Below are 18,242 nucleotides of genomic sequence, written 5' to 3'. Positions count from 1 at the left end.
GTGTCTCTACTTTAAAGAGTCCTCTCCTGCTGATGTTCAGGTGTATATCAGTATGTAGTGTCTCTACATGTCTCCATGGTTTAATGTTCAAAAAGCTCTTTATTTGTCTCATACTGCCTGTGCTGCAGCACCTCTTTTCACCCTCTGTCTGAAACCAGAGCCCAGTCTGCTCTGATTGGTTAGCTGTTAGCTGGTCGGCTCTGTTGTGATTGGTCAACCGCTTAGAGATGTCCCGCCCCTTAGCCTATCACGTAAAATGTATTCGAGCGCTGGCCAATAGTAGCGCATGTGTTATATAGTGAGGTGAGGTGTGTGGGCAAAAAACTCCCTCTGGAGGGAGTTTTTTTTTTCCCTCACGGAACACAGGGATTTTAGCCTTTGCAGACCATTTACATGCACTAAATCCTATATACCACACTACAGGAAAAGATGATTATGATGTCCTGTATTCATTTATGAGGGTTTAATGTAAGGGGCTCATGTTAAATAAGCAAATCCCAAACATTAGTTTACGGCCCTTTTTGCTTTCCCTCCTAATCACTTCCTTTGCCTTAGCGAATGCAATCCCTTTGTTTAATGACAGCACAGTCACTAATGGTTATGAAACACTTGCTTTTTTTCAACTTTAAATAGAAAAAGATATTTAAGAACTCACAACACTGTCACTTTTCCGTGCTTCTTTCCCTGAAAAGACAAACAAAAGGGGGTTGACTTTAATTTCCACATTCTACATTTGGTTTTATGAAATAAATGATTGTTTACAAAAAGTGTCATATATGTTTTCTCACCTTTCATTTTCCTCCATGTGATGAAAGCCACAATGGTTGTTAGAAGTGCTACGAGAAGCAAAGCCACAACTATGTACAACCACCAATCTGAAACTATAATAAATGGGCAACATTTGAGATGAGGTTAATAGCGGAGATACTTACATTACATGTAGATGTTAAAAGATGTATTTGTTACTTTATACCAAATCAAAGTTACTTTTGGGACAAAAACTGCGTCCCAAAAACTTGTAATCTGCAACTAGTTTCACAAAATAAACCAAAATCACTTATTTAAAGAACCAAATACTAATAATTCTCTCCAGATATTTCCACCGCAGCTCAAAGAGGAGATGTGAAGCGCCACAAAAACATACGAAATATTTGAGGTACCATACAGTAGTTTTGTTTAAGATTGCTGAAACTGTCTAGTTTTTACCTGGGTTAGGGTTGTAACCTGATGTAATTGTTGTTGTTGTTGTTGTTGGTGTTGCTGCTTGTTGGTCCTCATCTGAACAAGATGAACACAACTCTTCAGAAGTAATATGTTTACCATATATTGTGACGTAATGTTTAAACTTAATTCAATCAGATAAACACCCTTTTTATGTAATTTTTCGCGTAACTTTGAAGTGACTTTAAACAGGCTGATCAAAAATGTTCTCACCTGAGGACTGAGGCCTGAAGGTCTGCACGTTGTAAGCATCTGTTACTGCACAAGTAAAAAACGTAGACCTTGGTGTGTAACTAAAATGAGAAGTCAGAAATGTCACAGAAGCAGAGCAGTTAGACGCTGATGTCCTTATATCGTTGTTATCTTCATCCACATCTCGACCCTGAAGCAGCCACTTCACTTTGTGTCTACACCCTCCATATCTCGACACAGAGCAGCGTAACGTCACCTCATCATTGTCCTGATGCTCAGTCACTGAAGATGGAGATATTGTGAGAGAAAGATAATAATTAACTTCACCACTGTAATAATAATAATTGTAATGTTTTAGTATTTTGCTCTACAGAGAAAGTTTGGAAACATCATAATGTAAATACTCACTGGTAACAACAGACAGATAAACATCAGAGTCTGAACCTTGTTGTTGATTTGCTTTGTTGTACTGTCTGTAGGTGTATTGACCAGCATCCTCCTCTGTGACCTTCTTTACAACCAGAGAACAATTCTCTGTAACTCTCAGTCTGTCTGATTTAGCATGGTTATCAATCTGCCCATTTTCAACCAGAATTACTGAGCTTCTTGAATCAGTGAAGAGCCAGGTAGTACTGTTACATTCATCCTGATCATTGGTCACATTGTTACACGGCAGATTGGCTTCATCTCCAACTCTGACAGAGAGGTAGAGGTATCGCTGTCCAATTGCAGTCCCTGAATAAACAAGAGGTAATTATAAAGAATACAGAGAAATAAAAATGTTCATTTAAGATACAACTAAAGTTTCCCGATGTGTCTAAAAGTTGCCTTCCCCTCGTTGGAAGACAAACAGACCACTTCTCTGTCTTGGTTAAAAGGAGGTTAGGTAATAAAGTAACATAAGTGATGACTAAATTACCTTTTTGTTTCTAAATATATACATGTTGTAGGAATCCTTACCTGTAAACTGAAGCAGCAGAATAAGAAGTGAAGACATTTTAATCCGTTTTAACTCGTCCATCGTGTCTCTTGTATTCGTGTTAGGCTCTAGAGTGGCTGCCTCTTAAAGAGAAATGTTGAATGTACTTCCTAATATTAAAAATGTGTCACTTCCTCAAAGTAGCTGCGTCTTCTTTTTTCTTATATATACATTTCTCGTTAATTTGCCTCTCAGCATCGACTCAGTCAAGATGAGCACATGTCGCTTCCTGTGGGTTTACTGTAACATTCATATAAAAAACACAACCCACTATAACCCAATATAAGCACATTAGATACCAGCGGACGAATGATACCAAATACATTTTGTGAAGTAATCAGGTTAAAAGTTAATAGTAATTCACTTCCAGATTACAAATTAATCCACGATTAATATTCAGTCTGGACGCGTAGTGTGTCTCTTTTGCGTCACTTTGCCACCTCTCTGCTCGAGTGCAGCTGCCGCGCGAGGCTGCCTGTGAGCTATGAGACGGCGGAGGGGCTCAGCACCCGCTGCTCGTTGAGGAAAGTAACTGCGTAACAATTACATGCTATCACGTCAGATTCTCCAAACACCAGAAAGTCTCCAATAACACCAGAAAATGTAGCTGAATTTGTCTCTAGTCGCTTTTCACAAAAGAAAGTAGCGGGAGGGTTTGGAAAGTCGCCCGATTTAGCGAGAAAGTCCCCAAGTTGGCAACACTGTGTAGATTAAATATCCAACAATCACAAAAAGGCGGAAAAAACAAAGCCAGGAAGTGAAGTCAGAGATGACACAAGGACAGTGTTTTTACAAAATAAAACAGGAAGTACAAAGAGCAAGATCACGATAAAGACACTGTTAGTAGGAACCACAGAACACAGCGTAGAATCAAGATTAACATTTATTTATTTGCAGATTATATTGTTGTATCAGGAATAACAAAGAGAAAACTTACTTTCTACATTAAGGCTGAAAACCCATTCAATCACATGGACATCAAAACGCATGTTTTAACAGCTAAGCTAAATGAAAGTGGATTAAAATAATGATTTTATACACAGAGATATTCAAATGAGCTCAAGCTGCTTTAGCTCTAATAGCAATCAGTACATCTTAAAAAAGCTCTGAGACTTTCAGCTGGAAGATAATATAAGCGTCTCTCTGCTTCCTCTATCTGTTGTTCTGATGAAATGTTTCCAAAATAGTGTGTTAGCTGAGAAGTGATGCTTCTACTTCCTCTCATAAGTATGATGTCAACTTCTCAAAGTGACTTTAGACTATTTCCAAAAATAGTCAAACTTTTTTTTTTATTTGCAGATTCTAATGTCGACAGATATAACAAAGAGAAAACTTACTTTCTACATTAAGGCTGAAAATCCATTCAATCAAATGGACATCAAAACACAAAGCAAGGCTAAATTAAAGTAATAACTCTGAACACAGAGATATTAAAATGAGCTCAAGCTGTTGTTCAAAAACAATCAGGACATCTTGAAATCAGCTCTGAGACTTTCAGCATGAAGACAATATAAGGACGGAAACAAGAGTTAAAAGCTCTTTACAGTGACATCCAGTGGTTTATTAGATCAAGACTAAAATGAAATAATATGTAATTCAGAATGATTGTAAAATCTTCCATTCCTGATGTGAAACACGATGATAGATGTAGACGTTGTTGATCAGTGGAGTCTGATGGAGGCAGAAGTGTTGCTCAAACTCCATCAGGAGGTCTGATGTTTTCATAGTTCACTGTACCATCATCTACATCATAACGCACCTGAGGAAAACAACAACAACACTGAGTTGGTTACAAAGGAAGAAAACACAGTTTACAGTTTAATCAGCAGACCCTGAACGCACCATCAGTTACCGTCTGATCTGATTGAATCTACTGACTTCTGGACAGTTTGCTTTGAAACTAGATTTAATCCTGCACATTATTCACAGTAACATACACATTGTTTTCCAATACAACTAAACTATTAGCATTGCTAAAAGCCACTAGTGTGAAGGTGGGGAAATCCTCTGTGATGTAATTCAGGGGAATCAGTCCTTTAATCTGAACTCATCATGTTCAGTTGTTACTGACAGGTTCAAAGAGCTGTTGATTCAGATCTATGGTCTCTTTGGAGGCTGTACTTTGTGTCTGTGTTTATCAGTTTATAATGAAGAGAGAGTCAAAACAGTTCAGTATTTTGATGTAAAACTCACATTGATTTCATCCATCTGTGTTTGCTTCTCTGAGAAGAAAGAAGAAAAAGTTGACTTTACTTTCCACAATTCCAAAAAACGTTTAAGTTTCATCTGTGAATGTTCTCACCTTTAGATCTTGTCCATATGTTGACCACCACAACAATCATTATGAGAGCTGCTAAACCCACAGACACGAGGATGTGCCTCAAGAGACCTGGAAAGACAATATAATTGTTTTAAAGATATATATATTGAGATGTTTTGAAATGTATCTACATTTTTATTTTTTTATTTATTTATTTGACAGGGACAGTGCACATTGATTGACATTTCTGTTAATGCGCCAGAGTTAGCCAACAGGCTATTTTTCATCTGCAGTCCCTGGACAGATGTTGAAAGTCATCCTAAAAAAAAAATTCACTTCAAATGACAGGTAAATACAATCAGTAAAACAACATTCAACATAGATGCTTATATTATGATAAAAGCATATATAAAAACATAAAAACTAAACTAAAATACATATTCACAAAGCAGACAGATAGTAACAGGTCAAGGCACATGTACAAACAGAGCGTTGTAAAGTACAGATTGTGTCAGTGTTGACGGAGCTGATTTTACACTAACCATGTTTTTTTTTTGTTTTTTTTTAACAACTTTATTTTTCAGTTTTTCACAAATACAGTATGTCCAATATTTATGACAAAAAGTTGCAAACAATGCTTTCCCAGGCTTCCTCTGAAATAGAATCACCAATATCTCCTTCCCATGCTTTTTTAATTTTGTCCCATGTGGGAGGGCAGTTATTCAGAATCAATGTATATATTTTGGACACAGCCCCTTTATTAAATGGATTCACATTAAGAACCGAGTGAGCTAGATCTTTAGAGGGTGGACATGGATATCCTGGAAAATGTTTTGACGCAAAAGACCGAGCCTGGAGATATCTAAAAAAGTGAGATTTTGGTATGTTGTGATCCCTACACAAGTGTGTAAAGGATGCAAAACTGTCGTCACTAAAAAGATCTTGAAAAAAGACTAAGCCACTTCTATGCCAAACAGCAAATGCCATGTCCAAACGGGATGGTGTAAAAAGGTGATTATTATTATTGGACATTATTGGCGAGAAACTGCATATGCTTTTCAGATTCATATGTTTCCTAAATTGACCCCAGATCTTAATTGAGTTTTGGACCACTAAGTTTGAGTTAAACTCACTTACTTTAACATTCAATGGAAGGGGGGCAGTTAAAAATGAGATTGGGGAAATTGGGAGTGTGGACTCCAACTCCATTGTAGCCCATATTGGGCCCTCCTTGTCTGCAATGTGGTAATCCAGTATGTGAGTTTAGCAATGTTAGCTGCCCAGTAATAAAATAGGAAATTAGGTAGACCCAAACCACCTTCAGATTTGACCCTCTCCAGATTTGCCTTCTTTGTGCGTGCAGGCTTCTTATTCCATATAAACGCAGAGATAAGGCTGTCTAGTTGGGCAAAAAAGGATTTTGGGATGAAAAGCGGAATCATCTGAAACAGGTACAAATATCTGGGCAATATTGTCATTTTCACAGCGTTTATCCGCCCTGCTAGTGTGACAGGCAGCTTTGACCACCTATCTAGATCATTCTTGGTGCGTTCCAAGATAGATTTGTAATTCTACTTAAAAACAGTCTTAACCGAGCCTGCCATCTCAATACCCAAGTAAGTACATTTTTCATTTTCAATCCTAAAGGGCAGATGACCATAATCCTCCAGCCTTGCCAAGTCATTGAGAGGAAACAGTAAAGATTTTGACAAATTAATTTTGTAACCTGAAATGCTCCCAAATGTCTTCAGCAAGAAGAGAACATATGGCATGCTTTCTATTGGGTCTGATACTTGCAGAAGTAGGTCATCCGCATATAGAGATGTTTTATGCACTGTGCTGCCCCTGGAAACGCCCTTAATCCTATTGTCCGTTCTGATAGCAATTGCTAAGGGTTCAATTGCAATGTCGAATAAATAGGGTGACAGGCAGCATCCATGCCTTGTTCCTCTGTAGAGCATAAAATACTCAGAAATAAGACTGTTTGTTTTAACAGCGGCTGTAGGGGCTGAATATATTGTCTTAATCCATTTACAAAAAACAGGTCCCAGTCCAAATGTTTCCAAGGCAGCAAAAAGATAGTTCCACTCGATGCTATCAAACGCCTTTTCAGCATCAAGGCTCAGGATAATTTCAGGCCGCACTGTGGATTTAGGGGACAATAATAAATTAAATAACCGCCGTACATTAAAAAATGAATGTCGCCCAGAGATGAAACCTGTTTGGTCTTTATCAATAATGGTAGGAATAAAGGCTTCTAATCGCTGCGCTAGGACTTTAGTTAATATTTTATAATCACAGCAAAGAAGGCTGATTGGTCTATAGGAACTACACTGTGAGGGATCCTTGTCTTTTTTCAATATCACTGAAATTGTCGCTTGAGAGAGTGTTGGTGGCAATTTACCATTAACCAGTGATTCTTCATATACCGATTTTAAAACCGGCACAAGTTTTGAGGAGTATTCCTTATAAAACTCGATGGGAAACCCATCCGGGCCTGGTGCCTTCCCTGTACTAGACAGTTTGATTGCGTTTTCTATTTCTCCAACCGTTAATGGCTGTTCCAAGGAGCACTGGGAGTCTGGTGAAAGTTTTGGGATATGTAAGGAATCCAGAAACGACTGAATTCCAGACGAGTTAACATCTACCTCTGATTGATATAAAGTAGAATAGTATTTCTTAAACTGGTCATTAATTATTTGGGGATTATGCGAAGCCGAATCGGCGCCTGTATTGATCCTTGGGATCGTCTGTCCAGCCGCCTGCTGCTTAAGCTGAAGTGCAAGGAGTCTTCCTGCTCTGTCCCCATGTTCATAGTAAACCTGTTTAGTTTTTTAAATATTTTTTTCAGCTCTCCACGTCGAAAGTGTGTTAAATTCAGATTGAAGCAGTACTTTTTCTTTAAAAAGATCTGCCGTGGGCAAGAGAGCATACCGTTTATCAACATCTGCAATGCTGTGTGTCAGTTCTTTAAGTTTCTTAGATCGCTCTTTGGTTTTATGTGCAGTGTATGAAATAGCCTTTCCCCTGATGTAAGCTTTCAGGGATTCCCATAGAACACTCCTCGAAATATCCTTGGTGTCATTCATTTCTAGAAAAAAGTCAATCTGGTCACTGAGGTAAGTTTTAAAGTGTTCATATGAAAGCAAATGGGGGTCTAGACGCCAGGTGCGTTGGGGTGCTATATTACCAGGAAACATCATATCCATTTGTACTGGACCATGGTCTGATAACACAATGCTGTGGTACTGGCTCCTGGGGATTAAGGGAAGTAATTGGTCATCTACAATGAAATAATCAATCCTGGAATAGCTATGGTGGACAGGGGAGAAAAACGAAAATTGTTTAGTATTAGGATGTTTTGCCCGCCACGGGTCAGATAGGCCACAGGAGCGCAGGAAGGAGTTTATAGCTATCGCAGATGTTGACAGGGTACTATTAGGTCTAGGGTTGGATCTGTCAAGGTGGGCATGGAGAACGCAGTTAAAATCACCACCCAATACCAATTTATAGGTATTGAGGTCAGGGAGAGCTGAAAAGAAGTTTATGAAAAACTATGAGTCATCCCAATTCGGTCCATAGATGTTAGCCAATATTAAAGGAGTATTAAACAACCTGCCAACTGCAACAATATATCTACCGTTGGGATCAGATATTATTTCAGAGAGTTCAAAAGATATCCCCTTTCTAATTAAAATTGCTGTGCCCCTGGTTTTGTAATCAAAACGTGAATGATACACTTGTCCAATCCAACTGCATCTTAGTCTCTTTTGGGAGTTAATATTCAGATGTGTTTCCTGCAGAAACATCACATCCGGCTTCAATGATTTTAAATGGGCAAATATTTTACTCTGTTTCACCATGTTATTTAGGCCTTTGACATTCCAGCTGATGAAAGAGAATGCACCTTGTTGTTTGTCTACAGCATCAGGAGCCATAACTCTGCCACTGGATACATGGTCTGGACTTGAAAGCTGGCAAAATCTGAACACATATGTGCAATCTTGGGTTAAGGCATGAAACAATAGAAAAACAAAAAAATACCATAAAACAGACAAAAGCTAAAAAGGTAACAAATAAACTCTTACCATCCTGGATCCCTGGGCTGGTCTTCTTAAAACCTGAGACTGCCCTACAAACACTCATCCTACTCTTAGGCATATAACACGTCAAGACTAGCCTAAACTCTCAACTGAACTGTGCAAGGGCAGAACAATATGAATTTAAATGAAACATGGCCCCTCTCATAGCACCGACATTGCTGCACTTATGTGGTCATAACTTGAAACAGCCTTAAATACCTACAGTTGGGATACACAAACAGCTATAACTTAAGAAAATCTGCATTGTTGTCATTTCCCTGACTCATCATTGTCCATAGTCCACACATAAAGCGCAACCAACTGTAGTGTAATTAACAGTCAAACATTTAGTCACTGTGACACAGGCTGTGACATTATCCTGCAGCTCCAACAGTACCTGTCATGGCCCCAATATTGATTATCACTCTCCCTCCGGGTCCCGCGGGTGCAAATCCGTCTCAATGTAGTGCTTTGCCTTGGTTGGGTCTTCAAATGACTTTTGCTCACCAGCTGAGGTTGTGATTTTAAGTGTGGCTGGATACACAAGACCATACTTCACACCAGGGCATCTGCGCAGCAGCCCCCGGACCTCAGTAAAGGCCGCCCTCCTTTTCCTCACCGAGAGCGTGTAGTCCGGGTAGATGTAGAAACGCTTGCCGTTGTGGAAGATGGGCCCCGCTCACATGGCTTTCCGTATAATATCTGCTTTCTCCTGAAAGTAGTGGAATTTAATGATGATCGGCCTTGGGGCATCCCCATCAGCTGGTTTCGGCTGTAAGCCCCTATGTGCACGGTCAAGCGTCGGTGTGTAGTCCAGGCTCAGAGCATCCTGCAGTAGTTGAGCTATGGCTTTCTCTGGTCGAATATTTCCAGTCCCTTCCGCCACACCGATTAGTCGACAATTATCTCTCCGTTGTCGAGACTCTAGATCTTCGGTTTTGTCCACCAACCTGTTTACTTGTGAGGACAGCGTAGTAACTTTAGCCTCGAGTTCCACTACCCGGTTAGCATAGCAATTAGCCCCCTCCTCAAGGTCTTCAATGCGCGTTACGAAAGTTGCGTTCTCCTTCTTAACATCTTCAACAACCTTAGCAAACTCTGTGCGCACATTGCAAATTTCTGATCTTAAGTCCCTCGACAAGTTGTCTATTTTGGTGTGCAATTCACCTACAGCCGCCGTCACCGTTGAGTCGATGTTAGTTAGCACACACTGCTCAGTCTGCTTTAGGGCGACCATGATTGTCTGTGTATCCGACAGCGGCTCCGCCGACCCGGCCGTGACTTTCTCAGGCGAGTCCGTGGCGTTTGGGCCTGGCTTCGATCTTTGGCTCTTCGGCATTTTTTGAGAGTTTTATGTACAACCAAATCAAAACACGGTCACTTTTAGATAGCTGAACACTTTAGAGACACATTTGCCCCACGGGAGCGAGAAAAGAGGCGAAAATAACTTTTTAAATGTTCTTTCCAAGCAGAGCTCAGAAAACTGCGTCCTCACATGTCGCTGCTCCTACGTCACCCCCCTAACCATGTTTTTAAGTTAGATTTAAATAAACTGCAGGTGTTTTGTTCTCTAATCGTTACTGGGATTGAGTTCCACTGTTGTGCAGCTTTAAAAAGAAAAAGAAGATTGGCTGAATGAACTCTTCCTTAATGGAACAACGCAGTCTCCTCTTGTTGCAGCTCTTGTTGACCTAGTTACAGGTGTGTGTATGGTGATAAAATGTCTGAGCGGAGGTGAGGTAAGGCCGTGTATTATTTTGTACATGAGGCAAGCATTTGCATATCTAATTACATTTTCCCAGCTCAACAAGTTGTATTTTGTGAGTATTGGGCAATGATGAGAATAAACTGATTTCTTATCTACTATTTTAAGTGTTTGTTTGCATAATGATTCCAGGGGTTTAAGAGTGGTTGTACCGGCATGTGAGCAGGCAGTATGTGATGTGAGATAGAACCATAGAGTGCATGTACATCTGTTGACATGCAGTCTCTGGTAAACCTCAAATTTGACAGACTGAATTTGACCCTGTTGCAAACCTTTTTCACCTGAGCCTTAAAATTGAGTCTTGAATCAATTAAGACCCCCAGGTATTTGTACTGTGAGACCACCTGTAGCCTCTCCCCGGACACAAACACATTTTATCACGTTGCATGCCAATTAGTGCAAAGATGTGTCATTTAAATAAAAAAAACAGCTTAAAACAAACCAATTAATAGTCTTTGATTTAAGAGAAAGATTTTTAATCAAGCAATATTCATATATAAATAAACCAATAATAACTACACCACTTTAAATGTTTTGCTTTTAACTTTAATGAATGGTTTTGTTTAAAAAAGTGAGGTAATTCAACTTTTAAATGTTTTCCATGTGTATGGGGGACAGAAGACAAAGAGGTTCTAGAAACAGATAACGTACAGATGCTGAGACTCTACCTTGTAGTTTTGCTGAATCTTCAGTGATCACAGAAGCTGTCGTAGTGAAACCTGATCTGGAGTTGCTCTCTGTTGTTGTTGTTGTTGTGTCCTCACCTGAACAGATGAAAAAAGATCAACAAATGTTTCACTAGCAAACTGTCTTATGGGTAAAATATATTGTGTTGTCATAATAAAGCTTCAAATCATTAAATAAGTAAAAATATATAAGTGAATGACGTTTAAACAGCTGATTCCCACCTGAGGACTGAAGACTGAAGGTCTGCACTTTGTCACCATCTGTTACTGCACAAGTAAACATCTTAGAACTTGATGTGTAACTAAAATGAGAAGTCAGAAATGTCACAGAGGCAGAGCAGAAAGACTTTGATGTCTTTATATCTCTGTTATCTTCATCCACATCTCGACCCTGAAGCAGCCACTTCACTGTGTGTCTACACCCTCCATATATCAACACAGAGCAGTCTAGTGTCACCTCATCATTGTTCGGATGCTCAGTCACTGAAGATGGAGATATTGTGAGAGAAAGAAAACAAGAGTAACATTAACTTCATCACTGTAATCATAATTATTGTAATGTTTTAGTATTTTGCTCTACAGAGAAAGTTTGGAAACATTATGATGTAAATACTCACTGGTAACAACAGACAAAGGAACCTGAAAGTCTGAACCTTGCTGTTGATTTACTTTGTTGTACTGTCTGCAGGTGTATTGACCAGCATCCTCCTCTGTGACCTTCTTTATAACCAGAGAACAATTCTCTGTAACTCTCAGTCTGTCTGATTTAGCATGGTTACCAATCTGCCCACCACTAACCAGCACTACTGCTCTTCCTGAATCACTTAAGAACCAGGTAGTACCATCACATTCATCCAGATCATGTGCAACACTGTTACACGGCAAAGTGGCTTCATCTCCACCTCTGACAGAGAGGGATCGGAATCTCTGTCCAATTGCAGCCCCTGAATAAACGAGAGAGAAATATAAAGAATAAAGAGAAATAAAAATGTTCATTTAAGATACAACAAAAGTTTCCCTATGTGTCTAAAAGTTGCCTTCCCCTCGTTGGAAGACAAACAGACCACTTCTCTGTCTTGGTTAAAAGGAGGTTAGGTAATAAAGTAACATTCATGATGACTAAATTACATTTTTTAATGTTTCTAAATATATACATGTTTTAGGAATCCTTACCTGTAAACTGAAGCAGCAGAATAAGAAGTGAAGACATTTTAATCCGTTTTAACTCGGCCATCGTGTCTCTTGTATTCGTGTAAGTCTCTAGACTGGCTGCCTCTTAAAGAGAAATGTTGAATGTACTTCCTAATATTAAAAATGTGTCACTTCCTCAAAGTAGCTGCGTCTTCTTTTCTCTTCTACGTTTATTATTAATTCGACTCTCAGCATCGACTCAGTCAAGATGAGCGCATGTCACTTCCTGTGGGTTTACTGTAATAACATTCATATTAAAAACATAACCATATCAGCACATTTTCATCTATATCGTTTTACCAGCGGAGGGATGATACCAAGAATATTTAGTAAATCACATTAAAGGTACTTGTAATTCACTTGTACCAGATTAGAAATCACATCTCCTTCCTGTCCAGTGGAAAACACGTATTTCATTATTGGTGATATATTTGTTTTAAACTCATGACAAACTTGACTGTTTAGAGTTACAGTACATGGTTGTCAAAGGACAAAGCTACAAACATGATGATATTATAGAATATGATGCATTGCTGTAGATGAAATATCCAACAATCACAAAAAGGCGGGAAAACACAAAGACAGGAAGTGACGTCAGAGATGACACAAGGACAGTGTTTTACAAAATAAAACAGGAAATACAAAGAGCAAGATCATGATAAAGACACTGTTAGCAGGAACCACAGAACACAGTGTAGAATTAAGATTAACATTTATTTATTTGCAGATTATATTGTTGTATCAGATATAACAAAGATAAAACGTACTTTCTACATTAATGCTGAAAACCCATTCAATCACATGGACATCAAAACACATGTTAACAGAATGAAAAGGATCAAAATGATAATTCTGAACACATAGATATTCAAATGAGCTCAAGCTGCTGTAGTTTCAATAACAATCAATACATTTTAAAATCAGCTCTGAGACTTTCAGCTGGAAGACAATATAAGAAAGGAAACAAGAGTTAAAAGCTCTTTACAGTGACATCCAGTGGTTTATTAGATCAAGACTAAAATGAAATAATATGTAATTCAGAATGATTGTATAATCTTCCACTCCTGAGGTGAAACATGATGATAGAGGTAGACGTTGTTGATCAGTGGAGTCTGATGGAGGCAGAAGTGTTGCTCAAACTCCATCAGGAGGTCTGATGTTTTCATAGATCACTGTACCATCATCTACATCATAACGCACCTGTGGAAAATCATAACGACTCTGAGTTGGTTACAAAGGAAGAAAACACAGTTCACAGTTTAATCAGCAGACCCTGAACGCACCATCAGTTACCGTCTGATCTGATTTAATCTGACTGACTTCTGGACAGTTTGCTTTGGAACTACATTTTATTCTGCAAATTAGTCACGGTAATAGGGACGTTATTTCAAAACTATCAGCATTGCTTTGGGAAGGCAAGGCAAGTTCATTTATACAGCACATTTCAACACAAGGTAATCCAAAGTGGTTTATAAAAATGAAAAACATCAGGAGCATTACGAAACAGTGCTGCAGTTAAAGAGAAGAGGCCCCAGGATGGAGCCTTGAGGAACCCCACATGTCAAAACTACATTTGTCATATTTGACAAATATGACTTAAAACCACTATAGGTAAAGTGAGAAAATCCAGTACATTATGATGTAATGTAGGGGAATTAGTCCTTTAATCTGAATTCATGTTCAGTTGTTACTGACACTGTCAAAGAGGTGTTGATTCAGATCTATGGTATCTTTGGAGGCTGTAGTTTGTGTCTGTAATGAACTGCATTATATTGTGTATCCATGTTTATCAAACTTTTGCATCCACTTCACTTTTGCTGTTTATTTATGTCTTCTTCTATATCTACAGTTTATAATTAAGAGAGAGTAAAAACAGTTCAGTATTTGGTTGTAAAAACTCACAGTGATTTCATCCATCTGTGTTTTCTTCTCTGAAAAGATAAAACAAATAGTCGACTTGAGTTTCTACAATAAAAAATCCAGTTTTATTCAAAGTAAATTCTTAAGTTTGATCTGTGAATGTTCTCACCTTTAGTTCTTGTCCATATGTTGACCGCCACAACAATTATTATGAGAGCTGCTAAACCCACAGACACGATGAAGGGCCTCCACCAACCTGGAAAATAATAAAAGCATAACAAATATTTTGTTGAAGATTTTAAGTTTCAAAAAAGGAGATTTTAAGACGAAGACAAGCAGATTAAAAAAATATCTTCTTAAAAGTATTTGACTTGAGGGAATTACTTGTACTCTTGCATTGTTCAAATATATACATCAATAAGGATTACCTAGACCTCTTTCCATGTTTTACTCTCATCTACAATGAAAGGTCAGTATCACTTTGTCAGAAAATGAATCATCTATTTTGGGTAATTATTCATGTCAGTTAGAATCAACTTGTTCTCACCTGAGGACTGAGGCCTGAAGGGAAACAACTGCACTTGTCCTGTTTTGGATTCAGTTATTTTGCAAGTGAAAAAACTTAAACCTAAACCACTTCTGACTTCTCTAAAGAGAGAAGTCAGAAATGTCACAGAGGCAGAGCAGATAGACTGTGATGTCTTTATATCTCTGTTTTCTTTATCAACATCTTGACCCAGAAGAAGCCACTTCACTTTGTGTATACACCCTCCATATGTCGTCACAGAGCAGAGTAACGTCACCTCATCATTGTCCTGATGTTCAGTCACTGAAGATGGAGATATTGTGAGAGAAAGACAACAATAGTACAAAAAACGTCATCACTGTAATCATAATTATTGTAATGTTTCAGTGTAGACGTCTAACCATAGAGTTTGGAAACGTTATGATTTGAATACTCACTGGTAACAACAGACAGAATAACCAGAGAGTTTGGACCATCTTTCTCAGATCTGATCTGTCTGCAGGTGTAAGTACCAGCATCCTCCTCTGTGACCTTCTTTATAACCAGAGAACAATTCCCTGAGACAATCAATCGGTCTGATTTAGCATTTGTACCAATCTGCCCACCTTTTACTAGCTCTACAGTGCTTGCTGAAGCAGCAAAGGTCCAAGTAGTATCGTAACATAGGACTGGAAAAAGTTTCACATAGTTACACAACAACATGGCTTCATCACCAACTCTGACAGAGAGGACGAGTCTAGTTGCAGCGCCTGAATAAACGAAAGAGACATGCAAAGTGTGAAGATCATTAAAGATACAACAAAATATTTTGTGTGTGTAAAGTCGCCTTCCCCTCGTTAGAAGACAAACAGACTACTAGTCTGTCTGCTGAGGGTTACTTATAAATAAAGTGATGGTAATGATAATAGAACACTCGTTTTTTTTTAATGTTTTTGTTAGTCATACACACATGTTGGAAATCTTAATAGGAATCCTTACCTGTAAACTGAACATTATCTACATTTAATCACGTTGAACGCAAATCAGTGCAAAGATGTGATGTTATTTCTCGTGAAAATGTGTTTCATCATTTTTAAAAAGCAGCTTAAAGGTGGGGTAGGTAAGTTTGAGAAACCGGCTCGAGATACACTTTTTGTTATATTCCATGGAATGCTCTTAACATCCCGATAGCAATGAATATTTTAAGTGCTTTGACAAAAAATCCATACAAAAATGTCATCTGTGGAAGCCGTAGTACTGTAAAAAGCACGACCAATCATTTTAGCCGGCCCGGCTAAAATAACTGGATGGCCTACCTGCCTGTCAGCCTTCCATCTGTGCACAAACTTATCTCGTGCCCTCATTGGTCATGTGCACGTTCGTGTGTGTTGGAGGAGGTGCTCTATAAGGAAGTGGCAGATTTTCTCCGGTTGTGTATTTTCAAATTCTAGCGATCTCGAGCCGGTTTCTCAAACTTACCTACCCTACCTTTAAGACAAACCAATTTAAAGTCCTTGATTTAAGAGAAAGATTTTTAATCAATCAATATTCATATATAAATATATAAATCAATAATCATTTACTTGAATTTAAGACTAGTGTCGTTATAAAAGTGAGTTAATTAAACTAATTTCCATTAAGAAAACAAAGAATAACCTGTTGCATCTTCATTGATTACAGAAGTTGTCGTAGTGAAACCTGATCTGGTGTCGCTCTCTGTTGCTGCTGCTGTGTCCTCACCTGAACAGATGAACAAAGATCAACAAATGTTTAACTAGCAAACTGTCTTATGGGTAATTTATATTGTGATGTAATAATACAACTTCAAATAATTAAATAAGTACAAATATATGAGTTAATTAAGTCACTTTGATTGGCTCAACATGTTCTCACCTGAGGACTGAGGCCTGAAGGTCTGCACTTTGCCACCAGCTGTTACTTCACAAGAAAATAACTCAGACCTTGATGTGTTACTAAAATGAGAAGTCAGAAATGTCACAGAGGCATAGCAAAAAGACTTTGATGTCTTTATATATCTTTTTTCTTTATCCACATCTCGACCCTGAAGCCACTTCACTGTGTGTCTACACCGTCCATATGTCGCCACAGAGCAGAGTAACGTCACCTCATCATTGTCCTGATGTTCAGTCACTGAAGATGGAGATATTGTGAGAGAAAGACATCAAGAGTAACATTAACTTCAGCACTGTAATAATAATTATTGTTATGTTTTAGTGTAATCAGAGTATATGTTTTACCAGACAGTTTGGAAACATTATGATGTAAATACTCACTGGTAACAACAGACAGCTCAACCAAAGAGTCTGGAACTTGTTGTCCTGATCTGATCTGTCTGCAGGTGTATTGACCAGCATCCTCCTCTGTGACCTTCTTTATAACCAGAGAACATTTCTCTGTAACTCTCAGTCTGTCTGATTTAGCATGGTTACCAATCTGCCCACCTTTAACCAGCATTACTGCACTTCCTGAATATCTGAAGATCCAGGTAGTACCATCACATTCATCCTGATCATGTGCCACATAGTTACACGGCAAAGTGGCTTCATCTCCAACTCTGACAGTGAGATAGAGGTATCGCTGTCCAAATGCAGCTCCTGCATAAACAAGAGAGAAATATAAAGAATACAGAGAAATACACACAACAAAAGTTTCCCTATGTGTCTAAAAGTTGCCTTCCCCTCGTTGGAAGACAAACAGACCACTTCTCTGTCTTGGTTAAAAGGAGGTTAGGTAATAAAGTAATATAAATGATGAATAAATTACCTCTGTGTTTCTAAATGTCATATACATGTTGTAGGAATCCTTACCTGTAAACTGAAGCAGCAGAATGAGAAATACAGACATTTTAATCTGTTGGAACTCATCCATCGTGATTCTCCGTCTCTCTGCTTCCTCTATCTCTTGTTCTGATGAAATGTTGATGAAATGTTCCTGAAACAATGCTTTAGCTGAGAGATGCTGCAACTCCTTCCTGTGTTAAGTATGATGCCTCCTCCTCAAAGTGAATTCATGTAACCGGTGTTGATTAGCGGTGTCTGCGTTGTGTTGATGTTGTTGAAGGATGAGACCCGAGCCAGCATACAGTCTCCGTTTAGTCACTGACAATATACAACACATCAGTATTCAATTAGTTATCCCTCACAATGACTGCTCTCACGTAGAACATTCACAAAAAGGGAAGAGGAAACATAGAACGTACCTGACAATATACAACAAATTAGTGTTCAATTAGTTATCCCTCACAATGACTGCTCTCACGTAAAACACATTCACAAAAAGGGAAGAGGAGAACGTGAGGGACACGATATGAAGGGGGGGAAGTCCCCACAAAAATAATCTTCTGTGTACAGTGACTGAATTTTGGAGGTTCAGCCCACTGATTCTAGACCAGTCAGGTATTGAACGTTTAATAAATGAATAACACAGAATTATTAAATACAAAACAAAGAATTTGTGTGATTATACTAAATGATTTATAAA

General features: G+C 38.5%; 2 protein-coding genes across 6 annotated transcripts in view; both read right to left on the bottom strand.

Annotated features, from left to right (window-relative positions):
- Positions 1-2,494, bottom strand: part of LOC117482507 — a 51,399-nt gene extending 48,905 nt beyond the window's left edge. For 2 of the 4 annotated variants that reach the window (XM_034130594.1, XM_034130597.1), the window contains exons 1-6: positions 2,374-2,494; positions 1,822-2,148; positions 1,435-1,695; positions 1,207-1,278; positions 789-881; positions 656-684 (exon numbers count right to left, since the gene is read on the bottom strand). In XM_034130594.1, the coding sequence (XP_033986485.1) occupies positions 656-684; positions 789-881; positions 1,207-1,278; positions 1,435-1,695; positions 1,822-2,148; positions 2,374-2,434 (843 nt within the window). In that variant the 5' untranslated portion in view covers positions 2,435-2,494. The remainder of the gene's footprint in view (positions 1-655; positions 685-788; positions 882-1,206; positions 1,279-1,434; positions 1,696-1,821; positions 2,149-2,373) is intronic. The other 2 variants (XM_034130595.1, XM_034130598.1) reach the window with 2 other exon arrangements.
- A 1,326-nt stretch (positions 2,495-3,820) lies between these two features.
- LOC117482506 lies at positions 3,821-17,815 on the bottom strand. Of its 2 annotated transcripts, none has more exons than XM_034130592.1 (9): positions 17,570-17,815; positions 17,036-17,356; positions 16,635-16,892; positions 16,398-16,481; positions 15,200-15,511; positions 14,784-15,065; positions 14,406-14,492; positions 4,586-4,614; positions 3,821-4,151 (listed from the first exon to the last, which is right to left on the bottom strand). In XM_034130592.1, exons 1-9 carry the CDS (start codon positions 17,628-17,630, stop codon positions 4,086-4,088), a joined length of 1,500 nt encoding a protein of 499 aa, XP_033986483.1. In that variant the 5' UTR covers positions 17,631-17,815; the 3' UTR covers positions 3,821-4,085. The 2 variants fall into 2 exon arrangements, with proteins under 2 accessions (XP_033986483.1, XP_033986484.1); XM_034130593.1 differs by lacking the exons at positions 3,821-4,151; positions 4,586-4,614 and adding exons at positions 13,072-13,576; positions 14,279-14,307.
- Positions 17,816-18,242: the final 427 nt, after the last annotated feature.

This window comes from Trematomus bernacchii, unplaced genomic scaffold (assembly GCF_902827165.1).
Source record: "Trematomus bernacchii unplaced genomic scaffold, fTreBer1.1, whole genome shotgun sequence".
Taxonomy (NCBI): domain Eukaryota; kingdom Metazoa; phylum Chordata; class Actinopteri; order Perciformes; family Nototheniidae; genus Trematomus; species Trematomus bernacchii.
The sequence above is the reverse complement of the archived record's forward strand: the minus strand, read 5'-3'. Positions and strand labels throughout refer to the sequence as shown.

Coding starts and splice junctions, on each gene's coding strand:
- LOC117482506 (XM_034130592.1), bottom strand. CDS start 17,630: ATGGATGAGTTCCAACAGATTAAAATGTCTGTATTTCTCATTCTGCTG. Junction 14,493..14,783: donor CTTCAGGCCTCAGTCCTCAG/GTGAGAACAAGT, acceptor ATTATTTTCCAG/GTTGGTGGAGGCCCTTCATC. Junction 4,615..14,405: donor CATATGGACAAGAACTAAAG/GTGAGAACATTC, acceptor CTTTCTTCTCAG/AGAAGCAAACACAGATGGAT.